This window comes from Cervus canadensis, chromosome 5 (genome assembly GCF_019320065.1).
Source record: "Cervus canadensis isolate Bull #8, Minnesota chromosome 5, ASM1932006v1, whole genome shotgun sequence".
Classification (NCBI taxonomy): Eukaryota; Metazoa; Chordata; class Mammalia; order Artiodactyla; family Cervidae; genus Cervus; species Cervus canadensis.
The window spans coordinates 100,553,116-100,579,353 of NC_057390.1; the positions used below are offsets into that span (position 1 = coordinate 100,553,116).

General features: G+C 60.4%; 1 protein-coding gene across 1 annotated transcript; it reads left to right on the forward strand.

Annotated features, from left to right (window-relative positions):
• The first annotated feature begins 16,928 nt into the window (after positions 1 to 16,928).
• LOC122442541 (basic proline-rich protein-like) lies at positions 16,929 to 25,815 on the forward strand. The gene is made up of 13 exons (XM_043470393.1): positions 16,929 to 16,974; positions 17,098 to 17,223; positions 17,430 to 17,626; positions 17,745 to 17,854; positions 18,472 to 18,852; positions 19,053 to 19,161; positions 19,924 to 19,981; positions 20,237 to 20,318; positions 20,820 to 21,041; positions 21,551 to 21,746; positions 24,851 to 24,901; positions 25,132 to 25,331; positions 25,677 to 25,815. Exons 1-13 carry the CDS (start codon positions 16,929 to 16,931, stop codon positions 25,813 to 25,815), a joined length of 1,917 nt encoding a protein of 638 aa, XP_043326328.1.
• Positions 25,816 to 26,238: the final 423 nt, after the last annotated feature.

The following is a 26,238-nucleotide window of genomic DNA, read 5'->3' on the forward strand; positions in this document are numbered from 1 at the left end:
TTTTGACCTTTCTGACCTCAGAAGCCTGTAACAGCAAACGGCCTCTGTGAAGGACGCTGTGTCTGGGTCGGCTAAGTGACAGCGGCCAGGGGGAAGCCCGCGCCGAATCCCAGTACCCTCTGAGTCTGAAGCTTGGGATCCCGGGGAAGCAGGACGGGGCAGGGAAGAGAAGGGGACACCCGGGTGAGCCCAGGTCAGGCCCGCTCCTCTGTGGCAGCCCCCACTCAGACCAGGCACTTTGGGCCCCGCCGCCCCCAGGCCTGCGGTCCACTTGCCCCCCACCCCCCACAGTCTCTCTGGCCTGCTTCCCCACCCAGATTGGCAGTGTTGGGCCTGTCTGTCTCCGTGGGCACCAGCCTCAGGTGGGGGACAGGCCCACCAGGCCGGCCTCCCCAGGGACGCAGGGGTTCAGGGGATCGGTGGCCAGGGGCCGCCCAAGGAAGCAGGGCAGCGGCCTGGGGAGCTCCAGCCACGGTCCCCTGTCCACACGTCGCCCCGCGCCCCCACCGCTGCTCCCTCTCGAGACTTCCTGGGGTGGTCGAGGCTGGTCCTTGGGCCCCACGAGGCGCGACCTGCTCCCCGGCTCTTCCCCTATTCCGGGTTGCTGTCCCGGAGGCCCCAGGCTCGGGCCGGGGGCGTGGCTGCCCGGCTGGTGGGCCCAGAAAGAGGCAGTTGGTGTGATCAGTCCCAGTGTGTGTGTGGGTGGTGTGGGCTGAGAGTAGGGCTGCCAGGCGAGTCACATCGCGCCCTGTAAAACCCGAGTTTCAGACAGACGACCGGCAATTCTGTGAGCGCGTGTGTGCCTCACGCCGCCTGGCGCACTTGGGCCACAAAACCCCTCGTTGTTTCTCTGAGATTCGGATGTTTCTGGGCATCCTACTTGGTTCCGCTTGGTAGCTGAGCCTGGCAGTCCTAGCCGGAGGGAGAGCGTGCGTATGGGGGTGATGTTGTCTAAACCCTGGGCCTGCTGACAGAGCTCAACCAAGGTAAAAGCCAGAAAACGCTGGCTCACCTTCCCAATAACCTGAGAAAGCTCCCCCAGTGTGCCGATTCTGAAGGGCAAAGCAAACGCTCCAGGGCTGCCTGCTCTTGGCTGAACCTCAGGTTTCCGTAAAAACACTTGACTCTGCTACCGTCTGTTCTCCGGAGATGTAGTCTTGCATCCCCGGCTTGTAAAGCATCGTTCACGGGTGTTGTCAGCTACCAACAGAAATTACTCCCTTCCTGGTAGAGCCGGGCAAGGCCAACGCATGCGTTGCTGCGCACCCTTGTAAACCTGCCATCACCTCAAAAACAAATTCAGACACACTGCCGTCAAACCTGAGACGTTTACAGTGAAATCCTGTCTGTAGCCCTCAGCCATCCAACCCCACGCCAGACGCGAATTACCCCAGAGCCATGTGGAAAGCTGGGATGCCTGGCTGAGGTCTGAAAAAGACCTTCTCCTCGGCAGAAAAAGGATCTGCCAGGGAGGTTTTCCTGTTTTGACACTTTCCTGACTGTGTTTTAGATTAAAGCTTTGAAAACTCAAGCGCAGATCTGGTTTTCTGGCACGTCACCACTTGCGTCCTCCATTTCAGCTTCTGTCTGCATCTCTGCCTTCACAATCCTGTTTTCTGGGACCACAGCAGAGCTATCGCTTGGGTGTAGGGGACGGCCCTGTATCAAATCTAGTTGTTCAGGGAGGCTGTGATTTGGCCGGTCTTGAGGAAGACTGACATGGTGGCCGGTGGGTCCACCTTAAGGATTAGAATTGGCATCACTAACTGTGGGCAGGTAACCCAGGGGGCTGCCCTGCCGAAGGGGCTGAAGGACAGCTCAGCGCCGGCCATCCCCACCCCTCCCCGAGGGTCTCCTGGCCCTCAGCTTGCACGTCCAGCCCGTCCTCTAAGGTCCAGGGCGACTCAGATCAGGTGGGAAACCTGCCTCCCCTGGATCCAGAGCAGCCATGTTTTCAAGCTCTGGTCCTTGTCCCGTCCCCAAGTGGGAACACAGGGTCATGGGGTCAGTCCAGCCTCCGTCCCTGGCTAAGAAGACAGTGCAGGAGTGGAGATTAACCCCCTGTGAAAAGGCAAAGGTGCATCAAGTCCCCCTGCTCCTCTTGGGGAGTGTCCACTTATATTAACAGATGCAACACAGCGGTATCTAAAGGGAGAAGCAAGTTTGATTTGCCTTTGGTGTGCTCACATGGATGGTCCCACGTCATTACAGGAGCTGATTAACACTGCGCGTTGGAACACGTGTGCTGTGATACGATGTGTGATATGCTGTGATACCCGACACGGTGTGATCCAACCACTGGGGACTGCCCAGCCACACTGCAGGCCTGCCAGGGACAGACAGGCCTGGACGCCTGGGCCACAGGGCGCAACTGCGCGGGTGGAGGGCCGGCGGCCCAGCCACGGGCTGGTTAATATCCCCCAAATGTCGGTTTTGCCTCCAAGCTTTCGAATGCAAGGGAAGTAAAGAGCACTGGGCCAAGGAGCCACTTTGGTTTTAGTGAAAGTGAAAGTGAAGCCGCTCAGTCGTGTCTGACCCTTTGCGACCCCGTGGACTGCAGCCCACCAGGCTCCTCCATCCATGGGATTCTCCAGGCAAGAATACTAGACTGGGTTGCCATTTCCTTCTCCAGGGGATCTTCCCGACCCAGGGATCGAACCCAGGTCTCCCGCATTGCAGGCAGACGCTTTAACATCTGAGCCACTGGGGAAGCCCACTTTGGTTTTAGAGGGAAGTTTAAAGCAAGATCAAAGCGTGTCTGGGCCACACAGCCTGGTTTAACTGTCATCACGCCATGACCCAGAGAAGCCAGCCGCTTGGCTTGACTCTGGAACTGGGTGGACGGCTTGCACGCCTCACTCCCTCATGTAGGCCCTGGACGACACCTGAGCAGGGTGGTTCACCGTCTGGCTGGACAAGCTCCCGGCCCGGAACGATTCACAGCTGGGCTCGCATCGCAGCTCTAACTTACGCCTCCAACGACTGTCCCCTTCCCGCCATTAAACTGTCTGGCCCCTGTCTGTCTGCCCCATGGAGCTAGGGCCTCCGCTTAGGCAGAGGCTTCCCCATCCAGCGCCTACTCCCCACTCCAGCTGTGACCCCCGGTGTGTCCTCAGGGGCCATCACATCGTTGCGTCAGCAAGTGGACAAACACGCAAAGCTCCCCGGCCCTGAGACTGTGAATAAGAAAGCGTGCAGTCTGACCTCAGGCTCACAGAACCCGTCCGGGTCTCAGAGAGAAAAGCCAGAGAGACGCGGCCCATCTGACACTCCTGAGCCCCCACTGGCTTTTCCTCCTCTGGGGCCCTGGGTGGCGGCCAGCCTGCTGCTCCCGGGCTGCAGCCGAGGGCCGCCCCAGGTCCGTGCCAGGTCCAGCTGGGGACTCGGCTCGTCACGGAGCCGTGCGTGAATGCCCCCCGCGCGCTGGCCTCTGCCTGAGTAAACTCTTCCCTCTCGTGTCTGCCCATGGGCACTGTAAGCCTTGGCACCAGGAAGCCCAGGCTCCTGGATGGGAGTCCAGAGCCCCACTCGGGAGGCTAGGAGATGGCAGAGGTGACCCGCCGACCCCGGGTCCCCAGCAGTGGGTCCCCACGCTGTCCCAGCACCCACCCCCACACAGAGGCCCAGCACCTGCGCCCTTCAGGGTCTCCATATGGGGGCCCAGCCTAGGCCGGGGGTGGGCTCCCTGCACTGCCACCTCCCAGGACTTCAAGGACAAAGCCAGCCGCATGCTCCCCAAGTTGGTATCCGCAGAACATGAACCGCGGACCACCATTGTCCTGCCGTGAGCATGGGGGCAGGGGCGGGGTGGGCACAGCCTTCCAGCCCCCCAGGTCTGCGCACATGGGCTGGGCCAGACAGGGAAGACGAAGGCAGCAGACCCCGCGGCCCTGCCCCGCTCGGCCCCTGGGGCAGCCGGCCGGGTTCTGGTTCAATGGCTGGAAAACAGTGCCTGGGGGGCTCAATGTGGATGCTTTCCTAACTGTTCCCTCATCCTCCCCGTCCCCCGGGGAGTCTGAGCCCTCCCAACAGCCCAGGTCCAGGTGGATTGTCGCCACCAGCCCCATCGTCAGCCCGCCCTACCTCCACTGCGGCTCCGGGCCTGGGCAGACCCCCCAGTGCCAGGCCTGGGACCGGACTGTCAGACGTGGGACCGACGGGCCAGCTCAGGGCCTCACCGGTGCCGGGTGGTAGCCCTTGAGGACGGGCCCCAGCGCACCGGCACCGCCGCCTGCAGCCCCCACCCCGCGTCATGGCCCCTCTCTCCTTAGCACTGACCCCATGACGGTCGGGGAGGCCTGGACCCTCACCTGCTCGGGGGCTCATGGTCGCCGATGGGAACGTCATTCACTCATTCACTCCTGACAGTAGATGGCCCAGCCACAGACCTGAGCCCCCGAGGGCCTCTGGGTCCTGGTGCCTGGCCTGAGAGCTCCCGATGGAGACCTGCACCTCCAGGCCGCGGGGAGGCCTGGCTCAGGAGCGGCTTTGGGGCGGCTCAGCCCGGGGGGCCGTCACGCCTCTGCAGCTGCTGGAGAATCTGCATCTCTTAAGGCCTCCGGGAGAAGACGAGGGAACGTCAGGGCCCCAGAAATGTGGCCATGAGCCCCGAACCGAGGCTCCCTTCCCCCGGAACAGGAAGGAACAGCGGCAGCCAAAGCGCAGTCTTCACCAGGAGCCCCTCATCTTAATGGATGGGAGGCATTTTTGTAGCAATAAAAATAGATTTAATAACCAGACAGTGAAATTACTTTTTTTTTTTGGAGAAAAAAAAGCAAGGTAGTAAATATTCACTGATGCTCCAGTGAGCTCGCTGGGGTTTTGGAAACAGATTAGAACCTGCTCATGAGTGTACACATGAGCATGTGCATGCACACACACATGCACGCGCACGCATGTGCACACACGTGTACACACATGCGTGTCCGCACACATGTACACACATGCGCACGCACACACCAGCATCACTCAGCACCTCCCAGCTGTCCAGAGGCAACATGGCCCTCTTCTCATTGGAAGCAGGAGCGGGGCTCCCGCCCCCAGGGCCTTCCCTGACATAGACTCCTCACCGAGTCCCACCAGGCTGATGAACACGGGCCCCCCTGGCGGAGCTCAGAGCCCCCACTTCCAGGTGGGAGGCCGGTCCTGAGGCCGCTGCCCCGAGCTCCACGCAGAGGGGCCGTCCCAGGGGCAGGCCTGGCACTCGTCTCCCTTAGGCAGACCCTTCGATGCCTAAATTGCAGGAAAATCCCGTCCAGACCCCGCGGCCGGCGACGCTGGTCTCTCGTCTCCTGGGGAGGCCGTGGGCTGATCTGCCTTTCCTTCCATTTAGCAGGCCTGCTCCCAGCGCCCCCGCCGCGTGGGCGAGCCTGCGGGGGGCCCAGAGCCTGCAGAGAACTGTGGGCCTGCTCAGCATCACTCCAGGCCGCAGGGACCCAGGAGGCCAGGCCCTGGTGCCCAGACACAGCCCTGAGGGGCGGCAGGACCTCTGGGGACGGGACCCAGGGTGGGCGCGTGGCAGGACTTTACCCTGAAAACCACAGGGGGCCACGGAGGGTGCTGGAGCAGAGGGCCGACCAGGATGGGCGTGCCTCGGGAAGCGTGATTCCATGGCTTCGTGGAGAGGCGCTGGAGGACCAGGGCCGGAGACCAGACCGATCGAGAGGTGAGTGTGCCAACCCACCTAAGACGGAAAGCAGGAAACAGCAGTGTGTGGGGGGGGACCCTGCAGAAGGCGCCTCCACAGCAGCTGCGTCCCCCTGGTCTGCCGCCCCCGCCTCCGCCCCAGGCTGGGTCTCTCCAGCCCCCTGCGTCAGTCAGGGGCGAACCACAGGCTGGCACGTGGTGCTTTTGTTTTAAGACCAACAAGCACTGGGGCTCCTCTGGAAAGCGCTGAATAAATTTCCCTTTATTAGACACGGGCTCTGCCATCAGAGCCTCTTTCCCCTCATTATTCCTGCATAAGCTGCCACATAATGGGCCCCGCTCCCTCCCGCATTCAGGGTCCTGGGCCCGAAGCTGCCCGTGCGTGCCTTTGTGCATGGACAGGGGTGGGTGCCTGCTCTGCCCCCGCAGGCCTCCACATGCCCCATGGGGGCCGCCCGCCTGCAGGAGGTCATGCCCTCACCTCACCCGCGGGGCAGGGGCTGAGGGCGGGCGGGGTCGGAGCAGCTGGAGGAGGGCGGGGAGGGGCTGCTTCTTTGCTGCCGGATGAGCCCTCCTGCTCCTGACTTTGCCCCAGTTCCCCGCACTCCCCTCACACAGACACACGCACACACGCACACATATGCCCACACATGTGGACACACGCGCACACACATACACGCACACATGTGCACACACATATGCACGCACATGCTCACATGCACACACACACACTCACTCACATGCGCCTCCATCTAGCATCTCACCTGCCTTTCCCGGAGAATCTCACCCTGGGAGGGACGATCAGGGGCCCCTCTGGAGCCCACCCGCTGGTCCCCCGTGGCCTTTTCCCTTCCGCTGACCCTGGCCTCGGGCCACACACACCCACCTTCCACGCTGCTCGCCAGGCCCCCGGCAGCCCCCCCAACCGACCACCCGCCCAGCCCTCCCTCACCGCAGCCTCGATACATGTGCCCCCACCCCCCATGTCTGCTCCGCACACTCACATCCACACATGCATTCAGAGCATTCACGGATGCCTACTCACACACGCACATAGTCGCTCGTATGTGTACACACTCACATCCACATACACACACACACTCACCCGGACACACCACCTTCTTTCCCCTCCTCCTCCCTCAGACCACGGGTAAGAGTTTCATCAGGGAGACCATCCTGGGAAAGGGTGTCCCACCCTGGGGAGAGACCACCACCACCCTTGAAGCCTAAGGGTTCCAAATGCCACGGCCACCAAGCCCTTTCTGAAAACAAGATTCCCACGAAGAAAGTAAAACCTGCATGAGCCCCAAAGCCCTGGCTGTCAGCAGGGGGGCGGTGGTGGGAGGAGAGGCCACTTGGGGGTACCCAGGCCCACCCCGGGCCCTGGGGCACAGCCAGGAGGCACACGCGAGGCTCATGCTGGCTCACGGCCGCCAGGAGGGCATCGGTCCCACTGGTGCGAGTGTCAGGGTGGGCGTCAGCTGCCCGCCGCCTGGGGGCACGGACCCCGCTCGGTCTCTCCTGGCCTTTCAGAGAAGCGGCCGCCCGTCCCAGAAGGCTCTGTCTCTCCCCGCGCGGGTGGGGGCCGAGGCTGGAGGAAGCACCAGGCTGGACTCACAAAAGGAGTCAGGGACAGTGGGTGAGCGGATCCCTTTCTTGTCTGTTCTGGAGAGCAGGGTGTCTCCCATCTCCTGGTGCCGTCAAGGGCCACCAGCCTCCACCCGCAGGGGCACGCTGTCAGTCACAGGATGGGGGGGTAAGGGCGACATCGCAGCCCAGGGAGGGGGGACGGACGGGGGGACGGGCTGAGCGGAGGTGCGGGGCCCCCGCGGTCCGGCGAGGGGCGGGGCTGGGCTGGCTCCATCGCTGGGCCGGGGGCACACAGCGCCTCACACCCCAGGCGAAGACGCATCCCTCGCTGGTACCTCAGAGCTTCCTGGGCGACAAGTCACAGAGAGTAAGGTCTCCGCGGTGATGATCTTGAATTTGCTCTGTTTTAAATAGAAACTCCAAGGTTTTATCTGAGGCGATGTACTGGGCAAATGAATTGACTCCCGTGCCTCCAACTCCATTAGGGAGAAACTTACTTTGAAAGAAGTCTCAGTTGTCTTTCTCTCCCCTCAGGCCGCTAGAACAACCAGGAAAAGTACACGAGGCAATGGTTTTCAGACAAGGCCCAATAGCGGCCAGACACGAGGCCCCAGAAAGAAGGGAGTCAATGCAGGCGAGCCTACACACGCCCACCTGCCCACCCCACCTGATGCTGGCCACCCAGAGCACAGAGGGATGTGACCTCAGATGTGAGCAACCTCCCGATAGCTTCACTGCTGATTTCTATGGAGGCTTTCAGGAAGAAGGACCACCAGCCCCACACTAACTCGTCCAGGAGGGAGAAGAGGAGTGAAGACTTCCCAGCTAATTCTCCAAAGCCAGCATCCCCCTGATTGCAAAGCCAGGCCAGGACATGACAAGAGGAAAAAAAGAAAATGGCACCTCAGCTGGTTTTACAAACATAGTCACGCAAATCTTCAACAAGTAGGAGCAAAGAGAAGCCCACGGCCTATAAAAAGGACAGCACACCATAAGCAGGTGGGTTTTATCCAGGAGCCCAGAGGTGGTTTTACACTGATAACCAATCAATACAATTGACTACATTGACATAGGTAGACAGATACATACATACATACATACGTCAGAGTCATTTGACTAAATCGAGCATCCACTCATGATTAAAAACCTCAGCCAACTGAAAATGGAGGAGAACTCCCTTAACCAGATACAGGGCATCCACGGGAAATGTACAGCTGAAACCTATGCTGAACGGTGAAGACTAAATGCTTTTGCCCTGAGACCGGGAGTGAAGTGAGAGTCCCCTGTCCTCACCTCTGTTCCACGTTGTAAAGAAGGTCACGGTCAGAGCAGCAAGGCAGAAACGAGCAACAAAACGCACACAGATCGGAAAGGAAACAGTAAGTGGTATCTGTTCACAGAGGACGAGATTGTCTAAGTGGAAAGTCCAAGGGGATAGACAAAAAGCGACCAGATCTAATTGATTTTACAAGACAGGAGGAAATAGAATCTATTTTATTTTTATATGCCAACAGCAATCAATCAGAAATTAACATTTCTTTTTAAATACAAAGGGGGAAAGCATTAAGTAAATACTTGGAGACAAATCTAAGATGATATGTCCAAGACCTGTGTACTGAAAATGATAAAAATGTTGCTGAGAGAGCTTAAAGAAATCCTAAATAATGGAGAGAGAGACCACAGTTATGAATTGGAAAAGTCAACATTATTACCTTTTTCCCCAAAATGGATCTATAGATTCAGCTCAACCCAGATCCAAATCCCAACAGGTTTTTTCACAAAAATTGACAAGTACTTTCTGGAGTTTTGCATGGAAAAGCAAAGGTCCTGGAACAGTCAAAATAATTTTTATTTAAAAAAAATCAAAGAGAGAGGACTTTAGTGGTCTAGCTTTAAAATCGATTATTAAATTATAATAATCAGGACAAAGAGGCACTGATACAGACACATACAGAGAAATGGGGCAGAATAGAAACTCTAGGCTTAGTCGCAAGCACATGTACGGTCACTGATTTCAGAAAAAGACGCAGGAAAACAATGAGGGAAAGACAACCTTTTCAACAAGTGGTGCTGGCACCGTTAGCTGCTTCCAGGAAGGAAAGTGGGTCCCTACCTCACACCGTCCACAGAAATTCAGAAGAATGGAGGATGCCAACATTTTAATAGGCTGTAAAAACTTCAGAAGAAAATAGAGAAGAACAGTTTCATATTTTTGGGGAAGGAAAATGTGTAAAGTAAAACATGAAACCTGGAACCCATGAAGAAGATGATTGGCATATTTTACTCTTAAAACCTTTTTATAGCTTCCGTTCAACCAAAGACACTATTTTAAAAATTCCAAAGAGAAGTAACAGCCTGCGAGAAAATATTTACAACCCCTGAAATAAATAAAGGATTGCTATTTAGAGAATACGAAGAGCCCTTACAAGTAAATAAGAAAATTATGACAAACCCAACAGAAAAATAAGCAAAGATTGTAAAAAGTCAACTCAAAGGGGAAAATGCAATTACCATCACTCACAGAACTCACACGTAAGTAGTGAGATGCTATCTTGTCTCTAAACTGACAAAAATCTAGAACACTGAAGATGCCCAGTCCAGGCTCTGGTGTGGGAAGGAAGCAGGGCCAGAGCACACTTGTGACTTTGTGTAAATGTGTGATCTAATTACTGGGTGGTTTTGCGATGTGAACTAAAAGTGTCCATGAACAGACTCTCTGCTGGCACACATGCCTTCCCAGGACTCTAGCCTACGGAAAGGCACACACGTTCACAAAGATGGATGACTATACCTTGGACTTCAAGAACTCGAGGATCGGTCTGATTTTTTGACGTGTCCTCATATTCTCTTCCCCCTGCATAGAGGCCTCCCACTCACTGCCTAGAGAACTCCTATTCTCCCACAAAACCTCAGCTAGTTCGCCCTTCTCTGATCAACCAAACAAAATCGAGGTGCCCGGCCATGTGCCTTTTGACACGTGGTACTTTTCTCTTCCTCTCTCTCTCTGTCTCTGACTGTCACAATATATGATGATTTGATGTGCAAGACGGCCAGTGTCACCAGCCTCTCCCTCCGGGAGGAACACCCTTCCATTCAAGGGCGTGTGGTGCTGGCCTGTGACTTGCCTGGCTTTCCCGGCGTCCTGCCGCATACCCGGCACTCAGCAGAGAGCCTGGCTCGGGGCAGGGCCTGGTGTCCCTTCAGAAGCATCTGCCCCGAGCACCCAGGGCTGCCCAGGGCACAGACAGGCCTCTGCAGGGCCTTCCCGGGGAGCCTGAGCACCCTTCAGCCTGAGAGCCTGTGTGTACCTGCTCCTCAGTGGGCGGACTGGCTGACGTCGGAGTGGGCTCTGACCGGCTAGCTTCTCTTCCAAGTCAGGAGCTGAGAGCCGTCCTCCGATCAGAGAGACTGCAGGCAGCAGGGAGCCGGTGGAGGTGGGGTTTTGGGGTTTGGAAGAGGCCCCCAGCCCCGTGATAGCACACAGAGTGGGCGGCCACCTACCTACCGAAATATAAAGGCTGCCAGAGCTGCCTTCCAGCTGAGCCACCCCCGACCCAGGGGGCCTTGGACCCCTGCCCGATCCTCCCAGACCACCCAGCCTCTGCTGCAAGCCACCCCCTGCTGCCCCATCCTGCTTCCAGGCTTGATCCCCGCGGAGGCTTGGCTGCTTGGAGAACTGACGGTGTGTTCGTGAGACAGAGGAAGACACATGAAAGAAACCCGCCCATGGCCACGTCTCTGACCGCCATTGTAAATAAGCCTCGGGGCCTCCTGTTTGGTTCTCCCTCCCCAGGGTTTACTGGGCTCTGCCCTTTGCTCCAGGGCCTCAAGGACGTCCAGGGCCATCCTTGCCAAAGCTCCACCAGTGCAAAGGGGCAGAGATGCCAGAGCTCAAGGGCCTGGGCTCCAGACAGGCCCATCTTTTCCTAACGTGCGGCGAGGGACCGTCTGCCTGAACTCCGCGTCCCTCCTGCTACTGCAGGGGGTCAGTTCGCAGCGGGAACCACCGCCTGGCACACGGGAGGCACCCATCATCTCCAGCAGGAAGGCCGCCTTCGTGAACACTTCCAGCGTGGTGCCATTCTGGACTAGTTTATTTGGAAGCCTGACAAATCAGAGCCAACTCTGCCTTTTAGCACCGTCCAAAGGGGGCTCCTGTCTCTGGAGTGGCCCTCTGCGTCCAGACGTTTGGATGCCCCGGTGAAGGCGAGCCAAGACTGCCACCAGGTCGCACAGCCCACACCCCGGCCAGGAGGGAAGAAGGGGGAGGGAAGCCCTCTCGGGCCAGGTGCTTCTTCCCACAAACAGGAAAACTGCAGGTTGCGATTCCCTGAGCAATCAGGAGACCCCGCTGTGTTCGTTACAGCAAATCAGCCCCCAGACCCAGAGCCCCCCAGGGGCTGGGGAACAGGGATGTCCCTGTCTTCCCAACCAGGGTGCCCAGAGGCCCCCCTGCTCCTGACGTTTGAGCCAGCGGAAGACAGATCATCCCCAGTGGGGAAGGACTCTCAAGGACAAATCTAATTTCATTCTGTTTCCCACCAAGCAAATAGCCTGTCACTCTCTGCAGAAAGCAAAATCGCTGCCGTCTGCACCTCCGCCCGGAGGAGCAACACAGGGCCGCGAGCCTTCGTGCCAGGCCTGCCTGTCCACCCACTCCTCCTGCAGCCGGAGGGGCTGGCGGGCCCCTGCCGTCCCCCTGCACACACACCCGCCAGGAGCCATCTCAGGGATGCGTGCCTAGCAGGGGCTGCCCGGCGGGGGTGGCGTGTGCCCGTCGGGGGAGCGCAGGGGAGGCCAGGAGGGAGGCGGATGCCTCCACACTGCAGGGTCTTCACCAGAGGAGCCTGGCGCTGCAACAAGAAGGTTGCGGTCGCATGTCCTCGGGGTGCCTTGGAAACCCCCCAAAGGTGGGCAGCCGAGCTCGCTTGCCTCTCGGCCCTGACGTCTGGTCAGCGTCCGGGTGGGCCCTCCCTCCCCCTGTGCCAGGGTCCTCGGCCTCCCATTCACCCTCCTCTCGTGCATCAGGGAGCCCCCAGGTTGCGCTCCCACAGGTCGGCTCTGGCCCCACGAACCCCGGTCCCGCTTCCTAGCGGCCTTTGTTCATCTCCACTTTCCGGGTATGCCTCCGAGTCCACCGGCCTGGAGAGCGGCAGCTCAGCCACGTTCCTGGGTCTGCAGGGACTCTTCCTTCCCCAAGGCCGCTCCCCCCCACCCTGCCTGCCTCCTGCCCCTCACTGCTCACACTCCCCCCCATCCGCTCCTTCCTTCCCTCCCTCCCCCCGGCGTTCACTGCTGCCAGCTCCGTGTGGACCCGGGGCTCCCTCCCTGTCGCCCCTGTGACCCCTGTGACCCCGTGCCCCCTGTGACCCCGTGCCCCATGCCCTCTCGCCTCGTCCTCCCGGCCTCCCGCCATCCCTGCTGTCCTGCCAGCCCCTTCCTGTCCCTCTGGCGTCCGCGGCGGGCAGCTGTTGGTGAGTGTGGGGAGCTGAGCCACCTCCTCCGCTCTCCGAGCTTCCTTTCTCTCTGGGGGAGCTCCCTGGGGTGCGGAAGGGCTGAGAGGGCACCCAGGGGGCCTCCAGCGACAGGGATGGCGCTTTAGCCGTTGTCGGGGGCACAGTCCACACGCACGTATGTCAGTCTCCTGGGGGATGACCCCGGGGCTTTGCAGGGACCCCAGCACATGGCTCACGGTCAGCATCTCAGCCCATCCCCTGAGAGGACGGCCCGGGCCAGCCCAGCAGCCCCCAGCCTCTCCTGACTGGTACAGGCTCCCTCCCAAGGCAGTAGGTCCTTCCAGGTGACCTACTGCAGCCACACTCCAGATTGAGCATCCACGGCCCGCCTCTTGTAGGTCCCCCCGCCGTGTACCCAGTGCTAACCCCACACCAGCTCTCTGGGGAACATGCCTGGGCCCCCCTGGGAGTCAGTCCCCCCAGTGCTCTGGGACTGACCCCACGCCAGGTGACCTGTCCTGCTGCCCCGGGTCACGCGCGGCTTCGGCTCCAGTGGACTAAAGCTCTGTGTCCAGGAGGCTGGGACCCCGCATGTCCGGGCAGCTGCATGTTCCCTGCAGACCTGCCAGGACTTGCCAAAGCCCAGCAATGAGGGGTTTCCTTTTTGGTGATGGGGCTTCTCCCCTCCAGGGCCGGGGAGGCGCCTAGAATCCAGCCCAAGGGCCCCATCACTTCTCATTTTTCTTGTTGCTGTTCAGTCGCTCAGTCGTGTCCGACTCTATGACCTCATGGACTGCAGCACGCCAGGCCTCCCTGTCCATCACCAACTCCCAGAGCTTGCTCAAACTCATGTCCATTGAGTCAGTGATGCCATCCAACCATCTCATCCTCTGTCGTCCCCTTCTCCTCCTGCCTTCACTCTTTCCCAGCATCAGGTTTTTTTCCAATGAGTTAGTTCTTCCATTCAGGCGGCCAAAGTACTGGAGTTTCAGCTTCAGCATCAGTCCTTCCGGTGCATATTCAGGGTAGATTTCCTTTAGGATGGACTGGTTGATCTCCTTCCAGTCCAAGGGACTTTCAACAGTTTTCTCCAGCACCACAGTTCAAAAGCATCAATTCTTTGGCACTCAGCCTTCTTCATGGTCCAACTCTCACTTCTCATACGTCACTTCTCATAGGCTAGAACTTAAGGGAGACCTTCTGGTTTCAGAGACTCATTAGCTTTTCGAAACCTGTCTTCTCCTTGATTCCAGGCTCTCTGCGCTTCTGCCGGTGATCTGGACCCTGCTCTGCTCTGTCTGCCTGAGACCCGCGGGGCTGGCACCACACCCAGGCCCGGGCCATCACACCAGGCTCTGTGGTCCCCGGGTGGCAAGACGGTGATGGAGGTTCACCCGGAGCTTCAGAGGGAACCTGATCCCCGGAGGAGCAGGCAAGGTGCCCACTGCCCCTGCTCACCAGCAATGCCCACGAAGGGGTCCCGCTCCCCTGGTGGGACTGAAATGAGAAATCTAAGATCCAGGGCCACGCTCCCTCCAGAGGCTCCGAGGAGGGTCCTTCCCGCCTCCTCCAGCTCCCGGTGGCCCCAGGCAGCCCTAGCTTGTGGCCATGTCCCCCCGGTCTCTGCTCATCCTCATGTGACTCACTTCTCTGTGTCCTGTGAGTCCCACCTCTCCTGTGAGCACCCCAACTGCTGGATGGAGGGCCCACCCTAAACCCAGGGTGCTCACGACTCATCTCCAGGTCCTTAATAGAGTATTACATCTGCAAAGACCTCCTCACCAAATGAGGTCACATTCTGAGGTTCTGGGTGGACACGCATTTGGGGGCCACTACTGGGCCCACCCTAGCGGTAAAGAACCTTCCTGCAACGCAGGAGACTGGGTTCAGTCTCTGGGTTGGGAAAATCCCCTAGAGCAGGAAATGACAACCCACTCCAATATTCTTTCCTGGGAAATCCCGCGGTCAGAGGAGCCTGGGGGGCTACAGTCCATGGGGTCTCAAAGAGTCGGACAGGACTGAGGGTTGTCAATCGGACGTGACTCACGCGCGCACACACTGGGCCCACAGGCTCACACTTGGGATCCCTGCAGGGCTGGGAACTGTCAGAGCCGGGATCCGTCAGCCGCAGCCCCTCGACTTTCATCAGGGAAACTGAGGACCGGGATGGGGGCGATGGGGGCTGTCCTGGGAACCCGGCAGGGTCTGCAGACGCCGGGCTGAGCGTCTGTCCTGGCAGTTCTGTGCCCGCGGCCGGGAGGAGGAGTCCAGACGCTCCCGGCGGCCTGCCCATCTTGCCGGGTAAATAAAGAAGCAGATAAACAAACACGCCTCGGGTGAGGTGACCGCGAGCTGCAGTGACAGCCCAGACAGGCTGCAGTGTGCCCCCGGGAAGGGTCTGCCTTCACGAGCGAATCGCCTGGCCATCTGGAGACGCGGGCGCTGCAGGGGCGGGCGTCCCACGGAGACTCGGAGTGACAGATGGCGAGGCTGAGGCTCCGGGGGCCCGCCACGCTGGCCTGGGGGGTGGGCACCGACAGGTGTGGACACGGGCGCCTAGACCCCGGAGGTCCTCCACAGAGGCGGGGGGGCTGGGTTCCCCTCCTTCCCTCCTGCTCGTTCCCCCCGTCCCCTCCCCCGTCCCTCCTTAGACCGACGGCGAGGCTAGGATGGGCCCACAGGAGGCGGAGCAGCGGCTCCCAGACCTGAGTCCCCGCACCCCGGAGCCCTAGCGACCCCCTCCCCACGGCCGCCCCTCCCGCGCCCCGCCCCGCCCCCTCCCGCGCCCCGCCCATCCTGCGCCCCGCCCCTCCCGCGCCCCGCCCCGCCCCCTCCCGCGCCCCGCCCTGCCCACCGCCCCCTAAGCTGGCCCAGGGCTGCCCACCCCCAGCTACCCTCCCAGGAGGCTGCTAGCCTGGCAGGCCAGCTTCTGTTGTTGTGTCTCGTTTCTCCTTTTTTGACACAGACTTGGCAGAACGGGAGGAATATTAACCAGGGTGGATCAGGGCACGGGGCCGCGGAGAAATTGCTGGCTTGTTTGATTTCAGGGAGTCCTGGACGCAGGGCGCTCGGGCTGTGGTGGGCGGGCGGCAGGAAGCCCAGGGCGCCCAGGAGGCTGAGGGCCGGGCGGTCCCCTCCCTCCGGGGGGCGCGAGTCCAGGTAAGGAGCTCAGGATCCGACGAGTCTGCTGCCATTGCACCAGGTTTCTTGGGGGCCCTCGGAGGCTGGACCCCCAGGGCTTCCCGGCCGCCCCCAGTGAGTCCTGGGGGTGGAGGCGCAGGCGCGGCCGCCGTGCAGACTCTCCAGCACCGGCCCGGGTCCCGGTGGGCACCGTCCCTCCCAGCTACCAGGCCAGCGGAGTCCAGGCTCCAGGGCGGGCAGCGTCCCGGCCCGGAGTTCAGGGTTGACGTGGATACAAAGGACATCTTTGCTGGGCTCACGCGTCCTGAATTAACTTCCCGGAGAGTCAGACGGAGCTGAGGGAAGGGGGGAGAATGAAAGGACAGAGGCGTGACAGCTCGTCAGAGGCCGTCCCCAAACCCAGACCCAGTGAAAACAGACGCGAGCAGATCAGTCTCTCTGCCTCCTTTCAACCGCTCCTTTGCTCTGCGCGGGGCTGGCGTCCTGGAAATTTATCAAACCGAGCTTTCAGGCAGGCGTCTGATCTGACTGTTTGGGAATTAACACGCAGGACGCTCACAGACGCTCCTTAGCGCTACAGACAGCCCGGAGGCCGGGCTGGCTCGCTCAGCCTGCGTGTGCTTGAGTCCCGCCTGGGGCCGTGTCCCCCCACCCCCCCACCACCACATCCTAGGGTGGAGTTCACACCCACCAACTCAGGACAAAAGCCTGTTGCTCCCACCTGGGACTGGGGGGGCCTCGAACAGGGGCTGGGCGGGGGCGGGGGACAGAAGTGTCTTTTGTTGGATTTCAGCTCTCAGAGCCCCCGTGGTTCCCTCCACGTGTGTGTGTGCTAAGCTGCTCAGTCGTGTTCGACTCTTTCGCGACCCCATAGACTGTAGCCCGCCAGGCTCCTCTGTCCATGGCATTTCCCAGGCAGGAATAGTGCAGTGGGCTGCCACTTCCTTCTCCATGAGATCTTCCCAACCAAGCGGCTGAACCCATGTCTCTTAGGTCTCCTGCCTTGGCAGGCGGGCCACCTGGGAAGCCGTTCACTCTGCCCTCCCCGCCTTTCCTCCGTGGGAGAAGGGTTGAGCAGGCTGCCTCCAGGAAGCAATGACCCGCCGGCATCAAGAGGGTCAAAGTGGCAGACAGGTGCTCGGTGGGCACGTCAGGAGTGGACTCAGCTGAAGGAAGTTCTGTGACACTGGACGGAGTCCCCCGTGTCCTCTGGATGGGTCTGACCCACTCAGCACACCACAGTGACCCACACCGCACTCTGTAGCCTCACCACAAGCCAAGCTTCCAGGAGACAAGCTGCCCACGGCCTCCGTGCCCACCGCCTGCATCCCGGCGTTCAGCGCTGTGGTCCTTGCTGCCCGAGACCCGATAGGACCCTGCCAGGGGCAAAGTGCCTGGCATCGTGGAGTCGCTACATCAGAGACAAGGGGTAAAGGTCACTGTGGAGACCTCCTGACCCCCACGGCAGGACCCCTTGTGTCCTGAGGGCATTCACCCTTCATCTCCATGGGGCTGTCGTCACCCCTACTCTGCAGACGCGGGGACAGAGGCTCAGGGAGGCGCAGGCCTTCCCCCATCTCGTGTGACCGGGATCAGTGACTCCGGAGCCCGGTCCAGGACAGCCGAGGCCCCCCACAAAGGTGCCAGGCCTCTCGGGACACAGTCCAGGCAAGGACACCACCGCGGCCCCGGCCCTGCCACAGCCCTCGGCCAGCTCCAGGGCCCCCGCGGAGACCGGCGATTCTCAGATGACTAACCAGTGCCTTGGGGGGCGCGGCCAGCTCTCCCGGGAAGTGTGTGAAGCGCCCTCCCCCCGACAGGCCGGCCCCACCCCCTCCTCAGACAGGCCTCTTTTCCAGGAAACCAGCCAGTTCTGACACAGAGCAAACGGCGGCGCTGTAATCGGCTCAGCACGCCGAGCCGAAGATCCAGGGCACGGCCCCCGGCCTCGGCCAGAGGATCCCGGGCTGTCGGGGCAGGACCGGCCTGCACAGGGGCCCTGGGGGCCACTCTCTCGTGAAGTGAGGGTCACAGCCGATGCAGCCACTCCCGGGACGCTCGACCACACACGCAGGCAGCACACGCACACACGTGACCACGCACATTCACGTGTGCGCACACACTTCTGGGCGCGGATGCAGGCCCGTCTAGGGGTCCTCGCTGAAACATGCATGCGTGCCCGCACGTGTGCATGTACACGTCTGTGTGCTCAGGGCACACACGCCTGTCTCCACACACACTCCTTCCTGAAACCCCCCTCCCCAGGGCCAGCTCTGGCCTCCACGAGACCAAAGGCTCTCTCAGCCCTGAGGCTGGTTTCAGTGGAAAGCTGAGAAGGCCTGCCCTCCCACAGCCATTTTGAAGTCCAGGAAATGCTGGCGGGCCCCGGGGACACTGAATGATGCCTTCTGCTGCCGGGCCTGGGCCTGGCAGAGCCGGCCCTTTGTTCCTGGGCCCGACCATCTGGCCTCGGCGAGCGGAGGGGCTGTCTGATCCACCTTTGATCAGCTGGTGTCTGGCAGGCCCAGTGGGGTCTTCACAAGGTCTGATCGGGGGAACCCAACTGACCCACAGCCCGCGATCAGAGAAGGGACAGCTTGTGGCTGTCAGCTCTCAGCCAAGCCCTTCTGCCCTGCAGCCACGACGACGCAGGTCCACGGTCACCCTCAGAAGCCTGCCATCACAGCACTGGACCGCCCCTCCTGGGGACACTCAGCCCTGCCCAGCGGCTGCAGCCCATTCCCGCGCCGTCCACACTCGGGCCAGCGTCCCTGCCTGGACCCGAACATCCACTGGCCCCCCTCCACCCCTGCCCCGCCCCCACACAGCCCCAGTCTCCCCCTGGAGACCTCTCCTGCCCACGACCTGCCCGTGGCCACCTCCAGCAGGGCTGCCTGCAACCCAGCAGGGACACGTCTGACTGTTCTCTGCCGGGTCCCCAGCCCCACGGGGCCCCACAGGCCAGCATGTGGGAGCTGGCCGGCGGGGTGTTGCTGAACAGCTCGCCGCTGACCACCTGGTGTGAGAAGAGTGTTTACATGTGTCTGAGTCGGCATCTCCAGAGAAACAGTGCCAGGGGTGTGTGTACACATGTGCAGAAAGAGGTTTACTATGCGGAACTGCTCACACTCGTGGTTATGTGAGCTGACAAGTGCCAAGACGGCAGCCGGCGTGCTGAGCTGGGACCCGGACAGGTGGCGGTGCCGCTCCGGTTATCAGCTCGCTGAGCCCAGAAAGGGCTGGGGTCTCAGCTGGAGCCAGGGACAGGGACAGAGCGGCCACAAGTCCGGCGGTCAGGCAGGTGGAAACTCCCCCTGCATCCGGGGAGGTTCGTCCTTCCAGTTCTATTCAGGCTGTCAATTCACTGAACGAGACCCACCCACAGCGGGGAGGGCCCCCTGCTCTATTCAGTCACGGGTTCAAGTGATAACCTCACAAAGCACCCCCCAGACACACCCAGGTTCTGTTTAAGCAGACGTCTGCGCCCAGCCCCCGGGCCCATGAGGCTGACACACACCAGGTGAGGACCAACGCTTTCAGAGACACTGACAGAAGATGATGAAACATTAAACAGCTTTAAGTCCCCAGGGCCCGCCTCTGCCCTTGGTGCTCAGGGAAGCTCCCATCTGATTACACGCTGCTGAGGCCAGCCAGCCCATCACGTCCCCTGGGAGCCTGGGAGGACCGGGTTCTGAAAGCAGCTGCTTCCTTTCCGGCTCTCAAACACTCACAAACATGTTAAATTATTAAATGACTGGGTCTCACCCACCAATTACAGGCCGGCTCTGACGTGAGTTCCGGCAGATGGGCCTCACCGGGACTTGGACGGAGGCTGGAGGGGGGTTTCTCCCTGGGGCTTCAGCTTCTCACCTGCAGGGAGAGGCAGCTGTCCCTCTTGAGGACACTCTTCCAACATCAGAGAGCTTCCCCCGTCCCCCTCTGGCCCCGGTGTCCAGGGACGGGAAGCACCTGAGCACAGACACGCCCCGGCCCCAGCACCCACGTGTGGCCTGGGACCAGGAGGAAGCACCTGAGCACAGACATGCCTGCGTGCACAAGCGCGCCCACCTCCCACTCCCGTGATCCACAGGAGGGCTGCCGGGGGAGGCAGCAGTTCCTGGGTGCCGGGGAGCAGGCCTTGTTTCCTGGTGAGGCTGGGCCTTCAGCACAGGCCGGGGAAGAGCTTCCACGCCAGGCGGCGTCCAGGCAGAGCGGGGATCTGGCTGTGAGTGGGAGCAGGAACCAGTCACGGCCCGTGGGTTCCCGTCACCTCGTGGGGAGGCTCGGGTCTCCTCTCCCTCCGCAGGACCCTCCTGCCCCTTTAATCCTCTCCCCGTGTCTTCTGCCATCCGGGTCACCTTCTCCGGGAAGCCTCTCCAGATTGCAATCTCTCTTCCTCCCAGAAGCTGGCTCCACCCTCCACTCAGGCGCCGGCGCCCCGTCCACTGTGAACCGCGGTGCGCGGCCTCCGGTCAGTTTCGGAACGTGAGGAGCTCAGCGCCCTGCCCGGCCCCCACCCCGGCACAGCGCCCTACACACAGTCCAGCGTAAGAAATCCTTGTTGTATGAACCACCCTGGAGGGATCCACCCCTCAGACTGGACGAAATCCGCATGCTCCCACTGACCAGGGAGGAAATGGTCTGCAGGGCTCCTCGGAAACCCAGCCTGCTCCCAGCCAGGGCAGGCATGCCTGGGCGAGGCTTCCCTCCCGAGGCGACCGTGACCTTGGAAGCTGCAGGGTCCACAATGCCTCTGGGCGGCCCTGCTCACTGCCCCGTCCCCTCCCCACCCACCCCGACCCCCGGCGGCCATAGGAGCCTCCAGACCCACCTGATGGACATGGCAGCCAAGGTCACACAAGCCACCCCCGGGGGGTGAGGGTGACCAGACACCCAGACCCCGTCTGGGCCCAGCTCCTGTTCCCCTGCCCCTCTGGCTTCTGCCACCCTTGAACACAGGCCCTGACTTTTCCCTCCGCATTTCAGCTCTCCAGCTCAGCCCCGTGCCTGGCATGCGGAGGGCCCCCGACTCTGCAAAACGGCTTTCATAACAGAGCGGTCAGCTGTTCAGAGCTGCACAGAGGAGACAAAAGGGCCGCCCGAGGGGTCCAAGCCTGGGGCCGCCAAGACCACTGACGCCCCCACAGGCTCCAGGAGCCGTGCCCGCCTGTGGCGGCAGCCCGTGAATTATTCAGGTGGTCCCTGCAGGTGGGGCTCTGCTTCCTGGCCTCAGGAGCGGCCGGTCCCTCCCTCCCTCCGCCCCCCCAAGGCCCAGACGCTGCCTCGCGGTGAGACGCCCCCCCCCACAACCCAGTCCTCCGGGACGCGGTGATGGCTCATTAGACACAGTTGGCGCGGCACCCTCGGAGCACCAGCGATGATAACCGTGCAAGGAGACGCTGGCGTAATCAGCGCTCCGGTCTAAGTCAAGAGAAACGAATTTGACTTTGGGTGACAGCACACCAGTTCCAAGGGGGTTTCCAGTGCCACGGATGTCCCTTCTGCGTGGCCCGACCATGGCCCACATGCCTCCAGTTTCCCCTCCGGAGTTTTCCAAAGCCGGTCAGAGTCAGGGCTGAGCGGTCAGATGGGGATTCGCGCCCTGACTGGCTGGTGGGTGGGGCCGCACCCCCCAGACCAGCCTTCCCCGGGGAAAACGTCTCAGCACTGGAGCCCACGCCTGCCGGGCACTGAAGGGGACCCTCGTCCTGTCTCAGATCCCCTGGGGGTCCTGTCAGTCCAGCGTCCTCAGACGACGTCGTGGGAACAGCAGGTTTCCATCCGCTCCTGTTCCCTGAGGAGCCCAACTGCCGCGCCCCAGAAATAGAGATTTCCCCAGAGCACGGCCCACTCGGGGCCCTGACCCCTGCAGCCTCAGAGGAGGAGCCTGCGGCCCAGGCTGACCTTCTAAAGGTGCCCTCTCGGGGTTCCCATGGGACTGAGCCCTAAGACACGCCCCGGAAATTCATGGACGTCTTCTGTTATGTTAACCACTGCCCCGTCCGCCGTGAGACGCCACACACAGGGCTCCTACACACACGTGCACACAGGCATACACATGCAAATACACCACACACATATGAACACACCGCACACACGCACACAGGCCCACGTGCACACGTGCAAAGCACACACATCCACGCACCAAGCAGCCTCACTGAAAGCATTGCTCCTGTGTCCTGCCAGCCTGCCCCCTGCCGGCTCGAGCAGCCTCCCGGGAGAAGCGAGTGGGATTAAGACGTCTTGATGGGATCTGAGGCGGCCCCCCCACGCGCCTGAGTCTGGCCCTGAGCTCCGGGCGCTTTAGTATTCCGTGCACTCTGGTCCCGCTCTCCCCGGTCCTACAGCCTCGAGTTGCCTGCTTTTCATCCCCAATATCACTGCTCACATCCTCGCTGAGCTATTGTGGCAGCCACGGTCCACCCAGGGCTGCAGTTTCTGAGGCATGAAGGTGGAGGACAGCGCGGGGTCTAAGCCCAGACCCGAGGCGGCCACGGGCCCCAGCACTTTCATCACGGCAGGAAAGCCTCCCGCCGCCCACTCTGCAAAAAACTCCACGCGGATTCTGCTTGATCGCAGGTAGCAATTTTGTACAAAGCCTCCTTTCTCATCCTATTTGCTCTTCAGGCATTTTCTCCCAACGTGATCACTTCGCAGTTGCAGATCGCAGGCCCCTGCCAGGATGCACACGGCCTGTCCCTCTGCCACAGAGCAGCCTCAGGCAGAGCCCCCGGGGCAGAGCGGGCCCAGGGGCCACGGGTCCTGCCCCAACCTCTCCCCGAGAGGTTTCTCCTACTCTAGGACTGTCCTTTTCACCTGCTGAGAACCACAACACAGGGCAGGTCTGGTTTGTCTGCTCATGCAGGGACCAGCTTGGAGTTCTTCTGTCGCTCAGTCATGTCTGACTCTTTGCAACCCCATGGACTGCAGCACGCCAGGCCTCCCTATCCATCACCAACTCCTGGACTTTACTCAAACCCATGTCCATTGAGTCGGTGATGTCATCCAACCATCTCATCCTCTGTCGTCCCCTTCTCCTCCTGCCCTCAGTTTTTCCCAGCATCAGGGTCTTTTCTAGTGAGTCAGCCCTTCACATCAGGTGGCCAAAGTATTGGAGCTTCAGCATCAGTCCTTCCAGGGAATATTCAGGGATTGTCTCCTTTAGGATCCAGCCTGAAGCAGCTGAAGTTTTAGGAGGACGAGGCGAGCAGGAACACCCATGGGCCCAGAGTTCACCTTCCAAGGCACCGAGCCCGGGGCCCGGAGCGCTCGGCCCCCAGGAGGCACCTGGGGCCAGTCTGTGCCTGTCCCCGCTTCCTGCAGTATCAGCTCATGGCCTTCACTCCAGGCTCGCTTGTTCCTCCTGGCTCTGAGCTCAGAAGGAAAAAACCTTCCAAATATGAATTATGTATTGGAAACCCAGGCAGAGCAATCACGGGCAATAAATAATTCCGAGCTACAGACACATTAGTTAGCTGTACAATCCACTTACAGGCCCAACCAGCCATCTCACTAATAACAGGCAGAAGCAGAGGCTCAGCTAGCACGGAACTTGGGCAGCGAGGCACACTCGCAGGGCTGGCGGGTCCCTGGGCGGACCGCTGCTGCGTGTGGTCCCTGGGCTGCCAGCTGGTCAGGACCTCTGGCTCAGGGCGACAGGGCCTGGGGGGCACTCTGCAGCGTCCAGGCTCAGGAGGAAGGACGATCACAGAAACTCTGCGATCAGAGGACATCTGGTTTCAGAAACTGGGCTAGCCTCACGTCATCTGACGAGCAATCGTTTACGAGTCACAGAGGAATCTATGCATTTCTAGAACTTCCTTAATGAGCAGATCAGAACTCTATTGAAATTAGCACTCAAGTGATTTACAGTTCAGTGGACATCTTTCTGGGTCATTTTCTAAACTCCATCCTTTTTTAAATTGAGTTATAGACATGAACTTGGGCAAACTCCGGGAGATAGTGAGGGACAGGGAGGCCTGGCGTGCTGCAGTCCCTGGGGTCGCAAAGAGCCGGACACGACTGAGCGACTGAATAACAACAGTGGGTGTACAGGGTTGTGTTCATTTCTGCTGCACAGAAAAGTGATTCAGTTATATGTATACATATATATTCTTTTTCGTGTTCTTTTCCATCATGGTTTAATCACAGGACATTGAATATAGTTCCCTGTGCTACACAGTGAAAGAAAGAAAGAAAGTGAAGTCGCTCAGTCGTGTCCGACTCTTTGCGACCCCAAGGACTGTAGCCTACCAGGCTCCTCTGTCCACGGGACTGTCCAGCCAAGGGTACTGGGGCGGGTTGCCATTTCAGCGGGACCCTGTTTTCTATCCATCCTACAGATAATAGTTCGCATCTGCTGGCCTCGACCTCCCATCCAGACTCCCCAAGCCCTGCCCCTGGGCAACCACAAGTCTCTCCGTTGCATCCGCGCATCTGTTTCTGCTTTGCAGATAAGTTCACTTGGGTCCTACGTTAGACTCCGCATGTGAGTGATGTTACATGATATTTGCAGTTGCTGTTAAGAGTGTCTGATATATTCTTAAGTGCCTCTCAGGCTGCTCTGCTTCCTAAGCTATCTTTGCTATTGTCTCGGTAAACCTGTGCTCACAGACTTTGCAATGTCTTGAAAAATTATTTGCTAAGCAGAGGTCCACCTTGACCCAGAGCCTACTTAAACAATCCCAGACCAGCAGGCGTGTCTTTGCTGGTGATGAACGTCAGCTGGTGGCTGTGAGCGGCCTGGCTCCTTGCTGTGGCTCAAGGCCGGCCGGGCAGCAGGGGGTGGAACGGCCACCGCGGTCAGCCGTGCTGTCTCCTGGGTGCGTGCTCATCCTATTTCCTGTCACTTTCCTCGTGTTGGCCCTGGGCTGTTTCACACACGTTTTCTCGTTGGGTCTCAGTCGCCACGTGACCATGAAATGAGCAGGCTTGGCGTCCCGGGGCTGGTGAGAGGAAGCTGCCCCAGGTCTGCCTGACCTTCAGCCTTAGCTGATCCGTGTCCCATCACGCTGCAGCGAGTCAGCAGGGTGGACATCGACCCCCCCCCACCACCACCAAGCGTCCAGGTATGAGAACCCAGCTGCAGGGGAGGATGCATCATCTGTCCTCGGGTGGGTCCCAGTGAACCGCGGGGCGGGGCGTGGTCTCTGTCCTGACCCTGAGCGGGCAGCGGTCCACATCCCCACCCGGCGTCCCCCGAGAAGACAGACTGGGCTGGAGCCTTTCTCAGAGCCAAGCCCACTCCTGAGGAAGCGCCCCATCTCCCGGAACCTCCGCCCTCCCCTCCTCTGCCCAGACCCCAGTGAGAACAAGGGCAGAGAGCCCTGGTCACCAACAGCCGCGTGCAGACCCGGGCTCCCTCCCCCCCAGTTCTGGGATTCATCTGGCCGACCGTCCATCCCTGAGGGCACAGGCTGTCCTGCACTTGCCCGAAAAGGAGCCCAGCCCTGGTGCCCTCAGCTCCCCGACCTCGGCCGGCTGGGGGACCACGCCCAGGTCAGAAGGCTCCGAAAACCAGCATCTTTTCCCCTTAAGTGAAGTTCATGCTGGGCCTGTCCAAGCTCCTCTTGGCATTTTAATGCTTTAAAAGCTTCAGCTTGCTCTCTGGGTCAATTTTCTTCCAACAAAATATTAAAATGAAGCTCTGAAAGCCTTCACCGTGGTCTGGGTGCCAGACCAGGCCATTGGAGCCCAGCGTTGCATCAGGCAGGTGTAAATATTTAAAGAGCTGCCAGGGAGCAGAGCGCTCCGGGGAAGGGCGGCCTGGGGCCGGGGCGGCCGTGGGTGCCGGAAAGGACGTCTGTGGGCCTGCCTGATGCGAGCACCTGGCCTGACCCTCAGGTCGCTCCTGGCAACAGCCCCAACATCCAGCGCCAGGGCGGATGGCCACGCCCGTCCTGCCACCACCCTGCCAGTCCTCTCAGGCCCGGGAGGAGGGGCCGTGATGGGCCCAGCTTTGCAGGGGGCGCGGGGGGACTGAGGCACACAGAGACGGAGCCGCCTGCCTGCATGCAGTCTGACATCGACCAGGACACCCTGATTTCGTTTTTCCTTCTGTGTTTTGGCCTCAGTCTCAGAACACAGACCCATCGGTCCAAACTCCTCGTATCCCTGAAGGGCAGCTGGGGCCCAGATTTGTCCAGAGAGACAAGGCAGCAGGAAAAACCCAGTCCGACTTTGTCTCTCAGGCATTCATTCATTCGTGCAATTGTCTATTTCACGGCTCAGAGTGGATGACCAAATCAACAAGCGAGTGAGTGAAATCTGCTCAGTGCCAAGCGCGGTGCTGGACACCGGGGCCCGGAGGTGGGGGTGGCTTGGGTCCCCATCCAAAGAGTGGAGTGGGGAGCACGGGCTCCCAGGAACCCGGCCGGGGGCAGGCGCGGGGCAGGCGCTGGAGGCG